The sequence below is a fragment of the Diceros bicornis genome, chromosome 3 (genome assembly GCF_020826845.1).
Source record: "Diceros bicornis minor isolate mBicDic1 chromosome 3, mDicBic1.mat.cur, whole genome shotgun sequence".
Classification (NCBI taxonomy): Eukaryota; Metazoa; Chordata; class Mammalia; order Perissodactyla; family Rhinocerotidae; genus Diceros; species Diceros bicornis.
In genome coordinates this window covers 65713902-65734408 of record NC_080742.1, presented here as the reverse complement: position 1 = coordinate 65734408, position 20507 = coordinate 65713902, and the positions used below count along the sequence as shown (strand labels likewise).

The 20507-nt window shown below is 34.6% G+C and overlaps 1 protein-coding gene across 1 annotated transcript in view; it reads right to left on the bottom strand.

The window, feature by feature from the left end:
- FOXP2 (forkhead box P2) overlaps window positions 1-20507 on the bottom strand; it is a 322160-nt gene that overhangs the window by 65617 nt on the left and 236036 nt on the right. Inside the window, exon 4 of the mRNA XM_058528649.1 lies at window positions 12979-13053. Within this exon, the coding sequence (XP_058384632.1) occupies window positions 12979-13053 (75 nt within the window). The remainder of the gene's footprint in view (window positions 1-12978; window positions 13054-20507) is intronic.

Sequence of the window (20507 nt, the reverse complement as noted above, 5' to 3'; positions counted from 1 at the left end):
AGTACACGGAGAAAAAAAAATTGAATATTGCTTACCATTATGTTCTCACTCAAAATTGTACTTCTTTCCTGATTCTACGACGAAATATTTAGATTAAACAGGAGGAATAGCAGAAGAGAAAAAAATTCCACACAAACAAAACGAAATTACTCTCTAAAGGACCTACTATGTGCGAGACACTGTGCTAGAAGCAAGTGCATGCATTTCTCATCATGTCGAATGGAAAAATAAAATGATATTCTCCCAAAGTGATTATAATCTAGCAGAGAAAAAGGTGAAGCAGCTTTCCAATCCACACGGATTTTACGGTAGCCAGACGAAACTGCCTTATCCAGGACGTGATATGGACTCAATGAACTCGACCACTCTGGAAGCAGAGTGCAGGGAGAGACCTGAGTGGGCAAGGCATGGAGATGGGGAAGGCTTGGGCATATGTAGGGCAGAGTGAATATTCTGATTATTTTTGATACAGCTAAAAATAGGAATAACAAGACACACTACGGTAGGAAGGGGAGAGTTCAGAAAAATAGCACAGACTCAAGAATGTCAAATAAATATTTCAACTGCCAAACAGAAGAGAAGATTCAATGAGAATAGATTTAATGAGAGTAAACTGTTGGATCAAGAAAGATAAGAAACTGTAAACTAATAGGAGAAATACAGGAAGTCGTCAGAATTGGGGAGAAAAAAAAACCAATCAAACTTTTGAGAGCATGAGTTGGAACACTGCCTGGTGATTGTCAAATCCTTTTTGTGTTCTTGTCTGAAGTGGGTGGAGCTGAAAATCCCTGGTTTATAAGGAGGTGGGGAAAAGAGAAGTCAAGGTGTTCAAAGCAGCTAAGATGACTGAAATATTCAGGCATTCTTCTGATGAGGGGGGTGGGGGGAAGCATTCTTTTAAATGATGTTTGCAGTGGAGTAATTAAAAAACCCAGGAAGATGCCAGGTGGTGTGACGTAAAGGAGACATCTTGGAGTCAGACAGTCCTGAATTTGGATCTCGACTTAATCATTTACTAAAATGTGAGCCTAGACAAGTTCTTTTACTTCTCAGTTATGCTTAGTTTCCTCAAGAGAAAAAAGTAGGTGTAAAAAAGTATAAAAAAATTACAGCAAAGAGTTGCTATACCTTATAGAGTGGGCTTCTGCCAAAGTGACCACATTGCAACTTCGCCTCATAAAATCTGACATACTTGATACTTTCACCAAAACCCCAGGAAAAGGCAAAACAGAAAAACGATTTAATTCAGTTTGGAGAGCTTCAACAAATTTGCTTAGCAGGGAGGTGAAAACTATAAAAAGGAAAAGGATTCTGGTCAGCATGTGAAAATGAATTATTTTCAGTACGAGTGATGTAGAAACTTCTCTCTCAGAAGTCACAGAACTATTTGGAGATAATATACTTCCAATAGTTTACCACCAATTCCAGAAATTCTACTATTTAAGGTCCATTTTGTAAAGCAGAAATATTAGTTACTATAAACAGGCTCCAAACACAAGGTCCCCATTTGTGTCTTTTGTTTTCATATTATTTATTTATTTATAATGTTTTCCTTGTGCTTTAGTTTAGTTCTGATTTTATGAACAAAGAGAAGGGTTTTTTGTTGTTGTTGTTTAAGGATATATTATGCTGTCATATCTTTGTATCCATACTGTATAGTAATAAACACAGAATTAAGCAGTTAAATGTATGTCTAAGGGAAATTTCAGAGATTGGTTTATTGAGATGCTCTTAAAATGTAAAACTGTCAATACAGTGAAAAAGAGACTATCATAATACTTCTGCATGTATTTGATTCCATTAACATGTTCTGTTTTCACTAAAAGGTTTTTCTAAAAAGTGAAAAGCTTTATTTTATTAATTACTAAAAATTAAGCAATTACTTAAAAAGTTCAAAATCTTAATGTATCTAAATGTTTCATAAAATAATTAATGTTCTTCAGATTTATATTAATCCATCTTAAATTTCTGAGAGGAAGGAAAGAACACTCACATTGTAACTATGTCATCAAAGTCTCTCATGAGAAAATAGTTGCTAAGTTTTAACTCTAATGAGTAGTTATTCTTTTGGCTAATAATATCACAAAGTATAACAAATATGGTGAGAGTAAAGCTGTCATAACTAGAAAATTTTAACAACCATGAATATACCCTTCCCATCTTTCATACAGTTTGTCCTGGAAACGGGAATCCCTAAAAGGGGATATAAAGTTCAAATTTAGATGTCATGAGACTGGGGGAGAGGGACACAATAGGAGTCATCAGGCATAAACAGATTTAATAAATAAAATGAGAAGTAATAACCTAGCTACGAGTTTACTTATCTTTAAATTTCCATCCAATTCAGATGAGAGTGGGTTTCTATTCACTTTAAAGATCTTTATTTCCACCTGTGCCCCTGATGCCAGCACCATTCTCCTCATCATCTTTCAGACCTTGTTTCAACTCTTTATTCTTTTCTTTCTTGCATTTTTAATCTTTTCATCTTCATTCTTTAATCTTTTCTCTCCCCAAGACCTTTCCTCAATTTTACTGCCTCTCAAGCTCCCATCCTATTATCTCCCTTTAATCAGCATTTTCCCCAAAGTACTAGTGTATACTACTTGTCATCTCTACATATATTCTTAGTTACCATTCAAGTCACTGCCATAGACTATATTGTTTAGAAAACATTCTTGACAAATCTAATGACTTTCTTCATGTCTCATTCCATCCACAGTCTTAAAACTACCCTTCAGTCTGTGATAGTGCTTTAAAAAAATCTCTTCTATTGTCCTTTGACTGCCGGCTCCTGGTTCTTTACTGTTTATGTATCTATATAGATTATATATCTATAATCTATAGATTCTTGATTGGTTCTCCTTTCTTCCCTTACCCAATGTCTTGTCTCAAGACTTCTCTGTGGTTGTCTTCCTCTTTACAATCTCCTTCAAAATTATGGACTCGAGTCTTCTGCATATGGTATGACTTCCAAAAGCGCGTCATCTCCAACTCACTGCTAACTGCCTGCTGAACATGGATATCCGCTGGCAAGGCAAATATTATTTCTCAAACAACACTTATTATCACCTCCAACTTCCTACTGTGGACCATCAGATCTGTTCTTCCTGTGTTCTAGATATCACCAGGGTCACAATCAGCCAAATATAAATATCCAGGCACAAACTTCCAGGGATCTCAATTTTTTCTGTTTCTCTAATTGTCAACGTATCTTTTAAAATCAAAGTGTTATATTTTCCCTTAAATCTGTCCTCTTATTTCCTTACCTTGTCCTTCTCCTAACTAAGATGACCATGATTTTATTTTTGGACAACATCCTCTAACTTAAACACACAGACACCAATATTTTTCTAGTTCCAATCACTTCTTCCTATTGCTCCCAAGGATATCATTAAATAGGATAGTCTAGTTGCATCCACTTCATTGCTCAAAACCTTACAGAATATTTAAGATCCTTAAAAAAAGCCATTCAAAAACTTCAAATTTTGGCCTTAGTCCACATATTTAAAGACTACCTATGCCAACCTTTCCCCATAATGTTCTCCAATTCCCCAGATAGATGCTTTACCATGAAAACTACCTATCTTTTTCTTTTCTCTCTTCTGTAACTTAGCTTATTCTGTTCCCAATGTTTGGAATACTCTCTACAGTTCTAGTGTGATGAACTTCTGTTTTGTGTTGTTTCAAAACTTCACCTCAAATAAACCTGTTCCATCTACCAGTCCCTAATTCCTTAGAATGATGATTAAAACTCTTTTTACAGTTTGCATTGATTTTTGAGTCCCAAATTATATATTTGCTATCTTCAGAGTCTAAACTTTTTAAATGTAGGTGATTACTTATCATTTCAGTGAAAATTTTTGTAGCACTATGAGATATACACAGTATATGCTCAGTGAATATGTGTTGAATGGAACTGAGTATCAGGGGCTGTGTAAGAATAGTTCCAAAAGTGTCGATTGGATAGTATAGACATAGCAAGATCAAAAGAGTGATTAAACAATGTAAACTACATTGGTAAAAAAGCACTCATGTGGGATAGTAATTGAGCTGGGCCTTGTATAACCAGTAGGATTTGATAAGCAGAAAAGAAAAGAGAGAAGGCTACAGAGTGATAATAACACAGGAAAAGGAATAGAAAAAAGTTTAAAATATTCTATGTTTGGGAACAGAGAGTAAATACATTAGTCAGGACCTAATGTTTTTGTTGTGAAATAATAGGAGATAAGGTTAGGAAAGAAAAAGAGCCCAATTTTTGGAGGGCACATGATTGCAAGGCTTAGGTTTGTAGAGCTTTATTCAGCAGACATTGGGTGGCCATTAAAGACTGTGTACAAGTTATGAGATATAGGAATAGAAGCAATTATTTATCCAATGATAGTATCAATGAAAAAATAATATGTGCTAATTAACAATGGTGGAATTGATCATTTCAGGTACTTTGTAGGACTTTTCTAGAACCACAATTTCTCAACAGAATTCTAATCTCTGTACTCATTTCTATAGCTTTAAGTAGTCAATTTACAACAAGTGCTACGAATATATTTTACAGGATCAAAGTTGTATGTTAACGGTTTTAGCGTTTTCATCTGGCCAATTCAAGCACCCAGTCGGAGCTTTACTTATTTAAATGTTTGATATTTCAATATCAGTCTTAAAGTCTTGTCCCCTTTTCTTTGTATTTTAAGACCAGGATGGCATAATAGATCCGCTAATCACTTATTTTCAATTGTGAAGACATAATATTTGTCTGATGGACAGTAAACAGACAAGCTGAAAAGCCAGGCAAACCCTCTTTGTTCCTCTATAGAGCAACTGATCTTGCGTGGATGTGTGGTCTAAATAAAGGGAAAATGACTGTAAAGTATTAAGACCTTGTAACCACTAAGCTGATCTCTTTAAACATTAGGAACCAAATTAGGAATGCCCTGTATACCTTTAAAAAAAAGTCTTTTTTCTAGCTGAAGTCCTATGTAAGCAAAAAATCAACAGTATGGGATTTTATGATTCACTTTAAAACGTTTCTGGGGGAATCATTGAAGATCTTTGAATTTTTCTTTTCTAAAACCTCAGCTTATAAATACAACTATCTCACAGATCAGATTGAGACCTTAAAAGTGTCCTCAACAAACCACAAGGAGTCAAGTAATACATAGGGTAATTTCAAAAGTAATCATGAAATCTAGTTTTCAAAACTTTTTCATAGGTAAATGTGATTAGTAACATTTGGAAAAACTGAGTGATTTCCTTATTTGACAGATATACAGAATTAAAATTAAAATACACAGGCTGCCAAAATTAATACATATGAACCATGGCTCAATAATAAAGAAATATCAGATCATCAATAGCTCTCTCTTGAATTCAATGAATAATGGAGAGATATTTAGGGAAATCACTTAGATTGCTTAATTTTCTCAACTATAAAATAAAGGAGTTGAATTAGGTGAACCATAAGGCTCCTTTTAGCCAAAATATTCTATCAGTCAATATTCCATGTATACAGCATGGAAATGCATGTTGGGTAGACATCCCCTCCTCTTTATCTTGGCAATGCAGTAATAGGGCACAACCCTTCTAATAAAGCAGAGTGACTACTCAGGTAATACATAAAGAGACAAGGGTAGATAGGCAAAAAAAGTATATTTTCCAGCCTTAATATAAGAGAATATAAGAGATACGCAACTTACAGGCAACAAGGATTTAAGTAGAAATAGGGATAAAACAACGGTACACGTGTTATTCATATTATTTTATTTATTTTAATTTTGTGTTAATTACTTGTGTATCAGAAAAACATCCATTAGGCATGCATGTACGATGCTTTAGAAATATTAAATTCCTAAACTTTTAAGCCTGTTTATCAAATTTTGATGACATCATTTTTTCAACACTCTCTTCCTCTAAAATTACACAACCACATGTGAATTCATCAATTATGCTTAATTTAATGAGACTTTATCTCTGAGATATTTACTTGATGCCTCCCCTTCACTGTCATATCTCTCAAGATATTTTTACCTACGATTACTTAAGTAAGAACTCTTAAGTTCTCTTACTCTTATTCTATATTGTCTGTTTTAGGACAGACTAAATAAAATTTTACATATAAAATTCTAAATTAAAATTCAGATATTATATTGTTATTCTTAAAATATTAAATATACAACTTATGTAATCTGGAGTGTGTTATAACTAGTACTCTGGATTTACAAAATATCATACCATCTCTCTTAAGAGAGAACATGAGGAAGGTCTACTGGAAAGGTAATCATGACTTCAGGGAAAAGAGTTCAGGAACATGGTTGCAAGAGCCTGAGCACTTCGTGCTGTACCTTAATGTTATAATTTTTTTTTTTTTATTTTTCCCCCAAAGCCCCAGTAGATAGTTGTATGTCATAGTTGCACATCCTTCTAGCTGCTGTATGTGGGACACGGCCTCAGCATGGCCGGAGAAGCAGTGCGTCGGTGCGTGCCCGGGATCCGAACCAGGGCTGCCGGCAGCGAAGCACGCGCGCGCCCAACCGCTAAGCCACGGAGCTGGCCCTACCTTAATGTTAAATACGACAAAAGTTCGATCTTGAAATCTTTAACTTGGCACAAAACTTTATTTTTATTTTGATCTTATCAGTGGTGTGAATCTCTTTGCAGCAAGTTTATTATCCTTATGATAAGGAATATGATTAATTGGAAGTAAACAAGTGCAATTTCATCGAAGTTGTATGGTGCATTATATGATTATAGCATGACAGAACTCTGATAACAGTAAGCTTTTGGAACTCCAGTGGATAAGATTTAAAGTACAATCTGCAGTTTCAGGTTTAAGCTTTAATGTCAATGGGAATCATGTGCTGTTTAAACTGATATCCTACGTATTAAAATTATATTAACAATTCAGTTACTTAGAAATGTTTTTGAAGGAAATATATTGCTGTATGAAGGGTGCCAGTAATAAAAATTTGATTCTACAATTTGTTAATCCTGTGCATAACAAATAACTCATTTGCCTAATGAAAATTACAAATGTAAAAAATTTAACTTCAAAACAAAGAGAAACAAAACTGAATTGCAGATAGAACTCAATAAAAACGCATGCACATTCTTTTACACAATTGCTCATTTAGATATGTATGTGTATGTATGTTTGTGTGTGTGTGCACGTACTCACAAGCCACAAAGATTTATACACTAGGATGACATATTCTGTGCCTTTCACTAATGCTAAGATGATGTGGAAATATACAAGGAACAGAAATACAAATAATAAATATGGAATACACATTTTATAAGTGATGTTTAGAAATATGCAAGAACTATAGAGTGGTTCTGTTAGAAGTTAATGCAGATTATTTTTCATATTTGTAGAGATTGTCACTAATAGCTCATTACAAATAACTTTAAAATGTGAAAGGAAAAATATAGTCTGTCCAAATGGGCACCATAAATTCACATTATTGCCACATACATATTCTAGTGTGTGTATCAATTTATTTGATGAAAAATATATTAACAACAACAAAACCAGATAACTACATAAATAATCTTTTCATCAGCTCCTGATTTCTGCCATACTAATGCTTTGGTGAATCATCAAGGGGAGTAAATTATTCATGATAAATTTCAAAGAGGAGTCTCCATTGAAAAAGCTTTGCTACTGGTCCTTCTTGGAACCAACATCAAGAGAATTCATGGCAGTCTCAAATATTGCAATAAATAGAAGGTGAGAGGCAATCACTCAAGAGAGGTGCCTAGAATGAACTGAGCTCAGGGAGCTACATCCCAGCTGAGCGAGGTGTGTAAAGATAATTATTAATATCTTAAACTACACTAGGAAAGAAAAAGATTAATCAAGAAGTTGCATATGAATGAATGCCAGCCAAGGCTTTAAAAACAGAAAACTTTATTCTATTTTCCATGAAGAATCTGGTTGGTAGGTTTTTAATAGTAGCCCTAAACACATTCACTATATTATAGCTTTATGGCATTAACAAAATCAGCTGTAACATAAGTGTTTGAAACATTTAATTATCTTAAGGTTTATTTCATACCAAAGGACCTACTCTACTACCAATACTATCATAAAGCAAATAAAAACTACTCAAAATGAAAAGGATGAATTAAGAAATCTAATTTGTATTGCTTCATAATAAATTCAAATTTATACTAACACAAGTTTACACTAATAGCAAAGAGTTAAATTTTGTAATATGGGTCTTATAGGAAGGAATCTCCAAAAAAAATGACCACAACTTTATCCCTGGTTGATTATCTTCAGCATGTTAGTAAAATGATCAATACTACTAATAAGTAGTAATTCATCTTTACCTCTTGGTTAGTCTCTGCCAATATGTTTATAATAGAGAAGGAAGACATTGGAGGTAACCTGGCACTGCCACATGTATTTTCTAACTTCACATTTTCATGTGCTCTAGTTGCATACAGTCAGTGGAGGGGACAACCACTTTTCCTAACTTTCTTCAACCACAATTTTCCTTGGCTGCCAGAAGGACATCATTTAGGTCTGGTGAGATAGGGTTCTTTCTCTTCCACTTAGCTATCTCCCACCTAACAAATCAGAAACCATTTAGATAAGACCGATTTTTGTGAGTGAATAACTCAGTGTTCAACTTAAATTGATGAATGTAAAGAATTTCTTCTCAGTAAAGAACATTTCCATCATCTTAGTCATGACCCAAGGTACAATGCCCAATGCCTCTTATTTAGTGTTAATACCAAATATATATTTAAATTTATGTCAAACAGAATTGCCTCTTTAGTCCAAGCAAGAGTATACTGATGCTACTACAGATACTGACTCAAATATCTATTGCACACTTCGTATGTGTTAGTCATCGTGCTAAGTACTTTTCGAGGTTATCAAATTTAATCCCATCACCACCCTATGGGATTAGATAGTATAGACAGGTAGATACTATTATTGTCCTAATCTTACAGATTGAGAGCATGAGGCTAAAAAGGTCTAGTAATTTGCCCAATATTCAACCTAGAAAGTTGATTCTAGAGTCCATGGGATAGATTATTTGACATTATTACTTGGGTAGAATTTATGTAAAGCCTAAAAAGAGAGATGAATTTGGAATAGAAAAGAAGAGATTCTTAAAAATCATCACTATCCCTTTTCTTATTTACTCCAGTCCACAACTGCCATCAAAACGAAACATTCAGGAGGCAATCATAACAGAGTAAAGATCTGTAGAAGGAAAGATCCAATGTAGTCAATGTAATTTAATTTGAATGGATATAAACCAGCTGGACCAAGACTATCCAAGTCTCATTTTTAGTTTACAGGTCCAACAAATTTTGTTGCTCAAAATATTCACTTGACCCAATGCCAAAGATTTTGAAAATAAGACCCAAAAGACAAAGACTCTAAACATTCAACATAATTGCCTTAGCACTTAGAGCTAACAGGCAGAGACCTATGTAAAATAGTATTCACTTAGGTGTAAAAACCTGTAAGCAAGACTAACAATAAGACTATCTGCAGGTAAGTGTTAATGAGGCCATTCGGGCAGATGAGGCGTCAACAAGGTCTAGCTATTGGGAGTGAACTTGGGTTACTACCGCCTGGCAGGGAAGCGGAAGATTGTGAAGTTTAGGATCTTGACAGAGCTAGCCATTTGCAAAGCTGTTTGGTATATCACAGAAAAAAAGAAAGGCGTCTATCCTATTACTAAAGTTTGCAAGAAAAGTCAAATAAGTGAAGATTTTTCCAGATTAGAGTTAAATGTACACTATTTGAAAAAACTGAATGTGAAAAGCAAGTATTGAAAAGTAATCTCTCACAATGAAGCCCTCATACTCTCATACTCTTGTCCTCTAAAGCCAGAACTTAATGCTTTGTCCAAGAACATTCAAAGTTATAATAAGGATATTATATTGTTACTCTTAGAATATCAAACTCACAACTTATGGAGCCCAAACATTTCTTTTAAATACAACAGGTAGACAGAATTTAAGATTACAATTTTCAATTTTCAGGTAGAGATGATATAAGTGAGTACAATTACTACTATCCAATATTGCAATGAATGAGTAGAGGCACAATAAATAGTCTATTAGTGGTACATAAAAGTACCACTACTGTTCCACAATGTGATAATAAGGAGGCACAATACGCAGATGACAGCTAACGTCTGACGGCTACTTGCATACCAAAAGACCAGAAAATACTCCTCTGAAACATATTTTTATTGCATCTTTTATTAGGAACTTGATACAGTAAATACCTGAAAGAGGATGGTATGATGGAGAGCTTTAGACATGTTTAATATCAAATATGTAACGTTACTTATTTCTTTAAGGTACTTTGAGTTTTAACCCACATTTGGTAATTGTGACTCTCTTCCCCTGAAATTTACAGCACTTTACTTCAGGCTTGTTAATAAACTTATAGAATTTTTATTTTTTAAGTGAAGGGAAAGGGAGTAAAAATTAATTTAATCTGCCTCTTTGGAACACATGCCTAAAAATTTTGCCTTTTTATTTATGAAAGTTGATCAACCATGGAAGTAGTATGTATGATATTAAATTAATCCGTTAATAGGGCATTATGTAGGATCTCTCAAAAATTTGAGAACTATTACAATGATTCACAATTTATTATAAATGCCAGTTACATAGATTATAAAGGAACATGGCTGGCTTTAGGTACCCCTACCCGTCCTTTCTATATCTTTCTTCCTTTTAGCCCACCAGTAATCTCATGGTCCTCCAGACTTAGTTGAGTACCACCCGGTATACTGGTACTCACAAAATTTAATAAATACTAAGAGACAGCCATGCCCATCACACAGAAATTGTCAACTAGGAATGATAAATAGTATTTTTTAGTTTGCATCTTGATTTTAAATCACATTATGTAGTCTTTTTTTAGCTTGCAGAAAATTTATATCTAATGTAACCAATAAAGGAAAATAAGCACCTACTTAATAATTTCTAATGTTTCCCTTGTGTTGTGAAGCCAAGAAGCATCATTTACAAAGTCACTCAGTGACTAATTTGAAGTATTCAGTTTGGTGCACTGCAAGGATGGCAAACATCTGGTCCACGCACTGCCATGCTCTCTTTCCCCACCAGCCATAGCAGACCTCACTAATTCATCCTGGTGAATTCATCACTCTTTCTGTCTTAGATGACTAACTGCAGTCTCAGACAAATGGAACAACCTCAGACTCCTATTCAACACAAAACTCAAGGCAGTCATGAACAATTTGGGATACCTTTGGAAAGACCAATACATTGGTGATCACAAACTTGGGCCATAAATTCAGCTTTGCCATTGAGGAATTACACGGTCTCTGGTGAGTCATTTAATTTCTCTGTGGGTCATTTTCATTCTTAAGATACGTCAGTGAAAATATAAAGATCTGATGCTGTTGATTTATTTTTATATCAGTAGAACAGGAATAATTTTTTTTAAATGGAAGAAATAGTTTTAGATAAAGAACAGACACTATTAGTAGTTAAGCCAGCTCACTCTTCAGTCTAATGAAAGTAATTTTTCCATTGGGATTATTTTAGGAAAAAATATTACCAATTAGGAATACTGCCTGTTCCATTTTTAATGCACTATTTTTTAAAAGTATATTTTTGGACCAATCTTCTTTATTAAGTTAATGTATACAGTCATTTTTGAAGTTTAACTTAAATTTATGTTCCTTCAAAACATACAGAGAACATTTAGAAATTAAGATTATGTTAGTCTTTCACATAAATTTACATCATTTCTGCAAATCTCACCACTACTATTTTTGCTATTTTTTCAAATGTTATAATTGCAAAGAAAGCGTAGGAGGGGCAAACACTTTAGGATTAAAATGAGTGAAATCCCAAACTAGATAATTTCAGATCATTATGAAACCTGCTTTTATGTACAACATTTATTACCAATCCTCTGCATTTACTATTTCCACAAAATAGTACGTTATTGCTGTTTCCACTTCTATTTTTGTTTCGCATCTAACATTTTAAAAAAGGTTTCATGTTTATATACCTTCCACAAAGAACACCATTCTATATCAACTTGACACTATTTGTTATTGAGAAAAATTTTTCTTTTTTTAACCAAGGTATGAAACTAGATATTTCCTCTATATTCAGGAAAACATTGATTATTTGTTTATAAGAATCTTAGTTGTGTTGTGTTCTATCAATTATAAATTATGAAATATTATGTAGAGGATAGTAAAAAAAATAAATTTTGGGTGAGTAAATTTAGGAATACTCTAGTCCATGGAAACTAAGCAAGTATATCAATTCTTAAGGAAACAAGCAAAAATTCTATATATGAAAATATATGACATACATATTTAGAGATTCCTTAAGAATACAGGTAGTATCCATGCTAAATAGAAACATGAAGTTGCTCTGTTTAAAAATTCTTGAAGGGCCACTTCAGGATTGCTATTCATTTCCAAGGCTAACTGGTATGTGAATCGGGTCACAAAAGCAATTTTCACTGAATACTATATTTTAAAGAGACACATTACATTCTGGTGACAGAATATGTAAAAAAAAAAAAAAGGCCTTGGCATATTTATATGGTAACTTGCAGAACACAGAACATCCCCTAAAATATGGATTGTATCTATCCATGATCTCTATCCATTTATTTTTTGCATATTAAGACTATCTCATCAAATTATTCCTAAAAGTTCAAGAAAAGTATAGTGGTGGTACAGCCATATGTCTTTACATATTTAAGGTAAACTTTAACGCCATCAACTCAAGTAGAAACTGTGAATTGTACATCTGATGAAACATAATTGAAGTGAAATTATAAGAAGTAACAGAAAACCAACTAATTACATCTGTATCTTAACATTAGTCATCTCTTGATTATCTGCATCAATGGAAGGAAGTAGCTAATAGAAAATCACATATAATCTACCTAGTGGGATTGGGTCTATGGCCTTTGCTCAGTAGCTGAATTTCTAATTGCCCAGTGTGACTTACTGCAAATGTGTTGTGAGGATGCCCATCACCAGAAGAGTGGCCACAGATACATAATTTTGTTTCTGGAAGCAATTCCTAGATTAAACAAAGAGAATCACGAGTTGGCTTTTTTTTTTTTTCAACCTTAAGGCTTATGCTAATAATGTACATTATCACTTAAAAAATATTTTTTGGACTATTAACTTGGTCAACATAGACAAGACTATTCCATCTTTGTCTCATCTATTTTAAAAATAGGAATAATTTGGCAGATGTGAAGTTGAACATTTGAACATAATAAATTAACCACTAACCAAAAATTTATTGATTATCTACCATGATCTTGACTTAGACATCTCCTTTCCCATTTCTAAGCTAAAATTAAGGCTAATGTTAATAAATAATCTTATAGATTTAAATGGTACTGTGATTTTACAGTATGGGATGGTATTTGTCCTTAAAACTTAAATTATCTCTTTTTGAAAAAGCTAACTGTTGATGTGTAGTCAATTATAACCAATACAAATGAACATAAATCTTGTCTTGTCAAGAAATGTGAGAACAATCACAAGAATCTCTTTAAATAAACTGCCTTGGCCATGCATTATTATAACACAAGTATTGTCATTAAATATATAGTTAAGACTATGGAGCCAAACTCCATAATCTCTGTTAAAACCTGTTGAATTGTGCCATTTGTATTGAAAACTACTGTATACACTCAAACATATAGTTTGCATTTTTATCTGTAAAAGAAAAGTGATTATTTATTGATAAATGACACAGAATGTCATTTTTTACCTAAGTAGTATTAGACATTTCAAAGATTTGTGTCTGAAGGGCAAAAGGATTACACTGCATTTGAATAGACCATGTGACAACACATCCTTAGACCTCATGTATGATATGAAAGGATGATCCCCATTCACAAGATACACAAGGGAAATTATAAGTATATCAGAAAAGAAGAAAAGCAAGGAGGGACGTGGTAGGGGTGTCAGGGAGTATTTGTAGCGGTTTGACGCATGTAAATATTACATCTTATAAATAATTCTTTTCAAATACATCTCTGAAGTTCAGGGGCTCTGTTTAAGAAATGGATTGTATATGCTTACGTGACTATATGCCATTTTATTCAAGATAAGAGCAATATTAATTCAAACAGGAAAAATGGCTTCCAAAATATTCTTTTCCTTCAGTGTCCTATGAAGAAGTATGTCACCTGATGCTTGCAGATGAAGACTAGGGAAAAAATGTTCAAGTTATATTTTACTGTCAGGATCCAACAAACACATTTTCATCTAAATTATTTTGTCAACAGCCTTGTAGTATCCTTGCTAACCCTATTTGGCACCAGTGCATAATTAGATACACAGGGGTGTGACTCCAATTGAAGGTGTTGGCATTGTAGCACTCTGTGAAAATATTAACTATGAGGTTAACTCCAATTTTCTCTTCTTTAATTAAATGCACATGGTACTAATGAGGTAACCTACTGTTCCTTGATAGCACTAATTAGCTAAGAGGAGAGTACACTCTCACACTGCAATTTAAACCTAAAAATAAGGTTGAAATATGCTAATTGCAGGCAATTTAAAACAGTACAAGTTGAAGAACTAGTCATAATAAGAGAAACTGACTGCTTTACAGCTAGGCAGCTGTAACTTTGGTTAAAATCAAAACAAGCCACATGCTTTTTGGACTGCTATTTAACAAGGTCATAAGCAACCTAAAAAAATGAAATACTACTCCATATCATAGCAATGAACAAGACTAACAAAAAAGTCCTCAGATCAACACTCATCTACACAAAACCAAAAATAAGTGAGCGTCATAAGAACTCCAAAGGTGCCATGACATCATTTATATTTAGCCCTGAAAATTAAACTCCATAAATAAGCAACATTTCCTTAAACTCTTTCAAGAGCACCCAAATTAAATAAAATAGTGCAATTTGTATCTCCAACACAAACAAAACACGGTGGGGTGCCGAAGATCTGCCATCCCATTCACAGGGTCAGAAGGGAGGATACAGAGAGGAGTAAGTCTCAGCACTTGAGGAATACAAAAACAGGAAATTTCCAGACAATGTACAAGTACAGTGATAAAAATATACAAAAGATGCCATGGAACAAAACGGTGTAGTTACCGCTTAAGGGCTACAGGTGTCAAAATATTAGAAGCATTTCATTATAAGGAGATTTTCGCTACATTTCTTCTACAGATTAGAACTTTGGGATGGAAGTAGCCTGAAGCTTCACCGTGAGTGAGAATGTTCTCCATTCTTAGCTCAAATGACTCAGAAACATAATTTCAGTAAATCTAAGTATAATCCAAACATATCTTCTTTGTTTCTCAAACATTTCCCAAATATGATTTTAACTGAGAAACATTGAGATAAGTTTGACAAAGCAAGATTCTGAAGGACCTTCTGAATCACCAAAAAAGATACTATGTTTTGATTGATGCAAAGTATATTTTCATTATTTTTTGATTCTGTAAAATCCATGACATCATATTTCTATTAACCAGAAACTCTGATTAACCAAAACACTCATTGTCTGACAAGCCAAATCATTCCTGTTACCACAGACAGAAATAAAGCACATTAAAATGATACTGTCAATTATCTATCCATAGGGACAACAGAGAGAGGGACTGCCCCACACTGAGGACTCACAGTGACATTTTTCTGTCCCTGTAACTTTGCATGTAAAATTCTAAAATATATATAGTTTAAAAAATTGACATAATTGAGCAAGCAATAAACATAAACAGTTAAAAAGCAAAATTTGTGAAAAGAGAAAGGCAACTTAAGTTTACTAAAGAACAATAACTTAGAAAAAAAAAGCAAACCATTTGAAAGGCAAAGGCTTTTAAGTAACTCCCAACTAATAACTGCTGGAGTTAAAAGTACGTGACAATAAACTTTGCACTACCATTAGCCCGTCATCCTGTCTTGCCAAAAGGCTTGCTTGAAGAAACTGGGCTTTGAAAAACCCACCCAGCTTCTCCTGTCTGTCCTAGAGTTTCTACAACAGAAAGGCAGAGTGTCGGCAGGAGATGCTAATAAACCTCTGACCAACCGTGCTTTAAGAGATCCATGTAGTTGCAGGTCTTTAAAGGAGGAGCAAGGCGAATGAAATCAGACAGTCATTTAGAAATGGGTCTCCTGGAGGCAACCTGACATATTCCAGCAAATCACAGGGAAACACAATGTGAATGGATGTTTTAAGTGTTTACATCTGTTTCAAATAAGCACCAGAGAACCTTATAACAGTGAAAAGGCCAAGACGATGTACTGGAATGGCCTTTCCACATTAACTTCAGAAGAAATCTATTCTTCAGTTAAATATGGATCATTGTAATTTTCCGTTAAAACAATAAAGACTAAGTCGTTTAGTGTTGAAAATAAGAATACTAGCTCTGGAGACAGCCTGCCAGGGTTAAGATCCTAACTAAACACATACTAGCAGTGTGACCTTGAGCAAGTTACTTAGCCTTTCTTGGCCTCTCTCTCTAGAAAGGGGGTGATAAGTAACACTGTCATAGGGTTATTAAATACATTAATTTGTAAAGTACTTAGAATAGTGATGGTACCCATACACTTAATTTTATTATCTACGTACTTAATATTTATTAGCTATTATTATTGTTTCATAACAACATTCACTTTTTTTCAAATAAAAAATTATTAAAGTCCTACTATGTATAAAACAGTATTACACACTGTAATGCATCCAAAAATTCTCAAGACATTGTATCTGTATTCAGATAGCTTTCAGTCTATCCTTAGATTTCATGATATAAATCAAAGCCTCTTCCACATGAATAAAAAATATTTTTTCTCTTTAGGAACCTGGTGCAGCAAAGCCAGAAGTTAATATGAGTGTTTGCATTCAGTGACAAGGTGAAGTGACTTGTAAGAAAGAATATAATTTTTGCAAAGTTGATGAAGCTATATTTTTCATAGAAAAATAGGTAAGTATTATATAGTGATCCTTCCTAACAAATGAAAATGTTTTAAACTGTAATTTATTTCTTGAGGTTGGCTGAAATTATGTTCAAATTTTTCTGTAATGTGTTTAAACCTTTAGTGTCTTATAATATTTGGGGTAAAATGATTTCTGAATGGAATAATGGCCTACATTTTAAAGGTGTAAAATTTTTTAAAAAGTGTTTATCTAGTCAAGAAGTATGGACACTCTTGACATGACAGAAAACAAGAACAAAATTAAATGTCTGATTGGCCTCTCTTCCACTCCAACTGTTTTGTTTGTTGGTTTGGTTGGTTGGCTGTTTTTAAGCCATCCATCACATCTGATGGAAATTGTCCTAGGGACAGGGTGGCCGGGGTTGTACCAGGATGATGTGTGTTGGTTTTACAAATACCAACTACTTCATCCTTCTCTAGACTATCTCTGAAAAACAGATTAAAAGCTGCCTAGCTCTGACAGAAGAGATGAAGAAAAGAGAACTGATGCCTGGAAAACATTTTGACTATTTCGTTAAGACCAGTAGATAAGAGTAGTCGGTGTATTGTTTGGAGTCAGTCAAAGAGCAGCAGGGACCATACACCCCAGGCAACCAAATCCTAAGAGCACATGCCTGAAGACTTTTCATTCTTCATTCTGAAGAAGCAGTTAGCCCTGCCTTACTTGATTCTGTGGCACAGGCTGTAAAACCCATACGATACTGAGGAGAACATTAGAGAATCACTTATCAGAGAAGGGAAAGGAAGCCCAGGGAGTTGAAATTATTTACAAAAGGTCATGCTTTTATTTATTTTTTAAGGCCACTGTACATCATATATCCTACTGTACAGGTTCTCAAACTTCAGCATGTAAAAGAATCTCTGGATAAGCTATTATAATAGCAAAATTCAAGGCTCCATTCTTAGAGATTCAGATTCAAAACATCTGAGATGAGGCCCAGGAATATGCATTTTAACAAGCATCCTGGTGATGTGATTTAGAACTCCTATGATCACATTTTGAGAAATGTTGTCTTCTCTGTTCAGGATATTTGCATGACAGGTAATTTTCCATTCTTTTACTCTATTACTCATTCAGTCCACACTTTTTCAGTACCTACTATGTGCTATAAACTACATTAGCCATGTGGATATAAAAATAAATGAAAACTGTCCCTGCCTCCAGAGGAGAGTGGCTAAAAGACAGCCTTATAAACTAGGATCCAACAAAGTAAGTGCCATTAGCAGGAGCTCCTAGCTTTTTTTGTATCTTGAGCTCCTTTGGCAATCTGGTAAAATCTAGAATAGCCGACCCAGAAAAAAAAATTTTATTGCATAAAATAAAATATAAGGGATTAGAAAGGAAGTCAGTTATACTGAAATTCAGTTTTCAAAATATTTAAAGAGCCACATTTGTGAAAAATTAATAAATGTGCTTCTTTATTAATGCATTAAATAAGATATAGTGGCAGGTTTAATAACCACTATAATTTTGAAGTAGTAATAAGAATAAATAACATTTCTAGATATTTTTGCTAACTGTGATGTGATATGAAAATCTCTGTAATTTTTATTGGTGACAATGTCACAGATACTGTGAATACTACTGTGGTTTGTTACCTACATTCACAATAGAAGAAAATATTAATTAGAAGTGAAAATGAGACTCCTCTTTTTCCTCCATTCATGTTCATAGACTTCCTGAATTCTACCCAAGGATCCTAGGTTAAGAGACCCTACATTAGAGAGAAATATATTGTTGAAGAGGTAAAAAGTACAGTTTGTATTGAAAGAAGGTATTTTCTGGCTGACTCTCAAAGAATAAGGTGGAATTTATTACTTGAAAAAAAAAAGAAGCAGGAAAGAAGAAAGGCAGAATCCAAAGGATTTAGGACGGTGCCTAAGAAATGTGATCATCTGGGTATGGCAGGAGTGTGGTATGGATGGGCAGAAGTGATGAGAGATAAGGCTGGAAAGGTAGGGACAATGAAAAGTTCTGCACATCAAACAAAGGGAATTTCTTTCATGTCCTGAAGTAAAGCAGAGTAACAGATGCTCTTTTAAGGAGACAAGAGAAAAGCATGAAGGTGTGGGTTTAGCCTGGAATTGGGAAAGACGGGTGGCTGGCAGCCTAAGATGCCCAAAGGTTCACCAAACAGTGAACTCAGGCATGAGCTATCAGTAGCAGTGAGAATGAAAAAAGGATACTCAATTTGAGGAGAGGCTAATGTCAGAGGATCTGGAGACTACCTGAGTGCCTGAGTGAGAGAGTGAAGGATGAGGGACACCGGGAGTAGACTGTGATGTCACTAGCAAGATAAGAGAATGCAAGGAAGATTTTTTAAGGAATGGGAGAGAATTTGCTTCGCTTGGAAATACTAAATTAAAGGTGACTACTGGACATGCAGGTCGATGTTTCTAGCAGAACTTTGAGTACACGAGCCTTAAATCCAGGAGACAAGGCTAGATACACAGAGATCTGAGATCACCACCTTTATGTAGTGGTAACCCCACAGGGATGGATAAGTTCTGCCACTGAGATCATCTAAAGGAGCAGTTCTCAACTGTGCCATGTGTTCGCATCAGGTGGGGAGCTTTGAATAAATACTCATGTTGGCCTGCACCTCCCTGAACTTCTGATTTAACTAGAGTAGGGTGGTGCTCAGACATTTTTTTAAAACTAAGTACCCTAGATAATAATAATGTGCAACTAGAGTTTAGCACCACTGATATAACAGTCGAACAGAAAACGTTATGGACAGAGATGAAGAAAGGCATCAAAAGACAGAGAAGAGGAATGGTCAGTGAAGCGGTGGCAAAAGCCTCAAGTGCTTTGACAGGGTCCAGTAGGATGAGGCTTGAATACGACTCTCTAGGTTGTCACTGATATTCAATAGAATAATTTCATAAGGGCAGTAGGGGCAGAAACCAAACTAATATGTTGAAGAAGGAATGCAAGTTGAAGTGTAAACAATTTTTTCTAAAAGTTTAATGATGAAGGAAAGGGGAGGGCTAGGAAGATTGCCTGATATAAAACAAAGGTCGATATAAGATTTTGTTTTGTTGGTGGTTTTGTTTTTAAAGACAGGAAGATTCACAGAAAAATGGGAGACTAAAGATTCAGGAAAGTGAATGTGCAGCCCACAGTTCAAGGTGGTAGAAAAGGTGAGCAGGGGCAGGTATCATGTACAGGAAGAGAAATTAACCTTAAAGAGAAAATCTTACTGTGATACAAAAGGGCGGAATTAGAGGTGCCAATATAAGTTGTTTTTTTGTTTTTTGTGAGGAAGATTAGCCCTGAGCTAACATCTGATGCCAATCCTCCTCTTTTTGCTGAGGAAGACTGGCCCTGGGCTAACATCCGTGCCCATCTTCCTCTCTATGGGCCGCCGCCACAGCATGGCTTGACAAGCCGTGTGGCGGTGCGCGCCCTGGATCGCAAACCTGCGAACCCCAGGCTGCCGCAGCAGATCACAGGCACTTAACCGCTGCGCCACTGGGCTGGCCCCTATAAGTTTGTTTTAAAAGTACAGATGAGAAAGGCAGAGGGAGTTCTTGCCTAGTGGCCTCTAAAGTT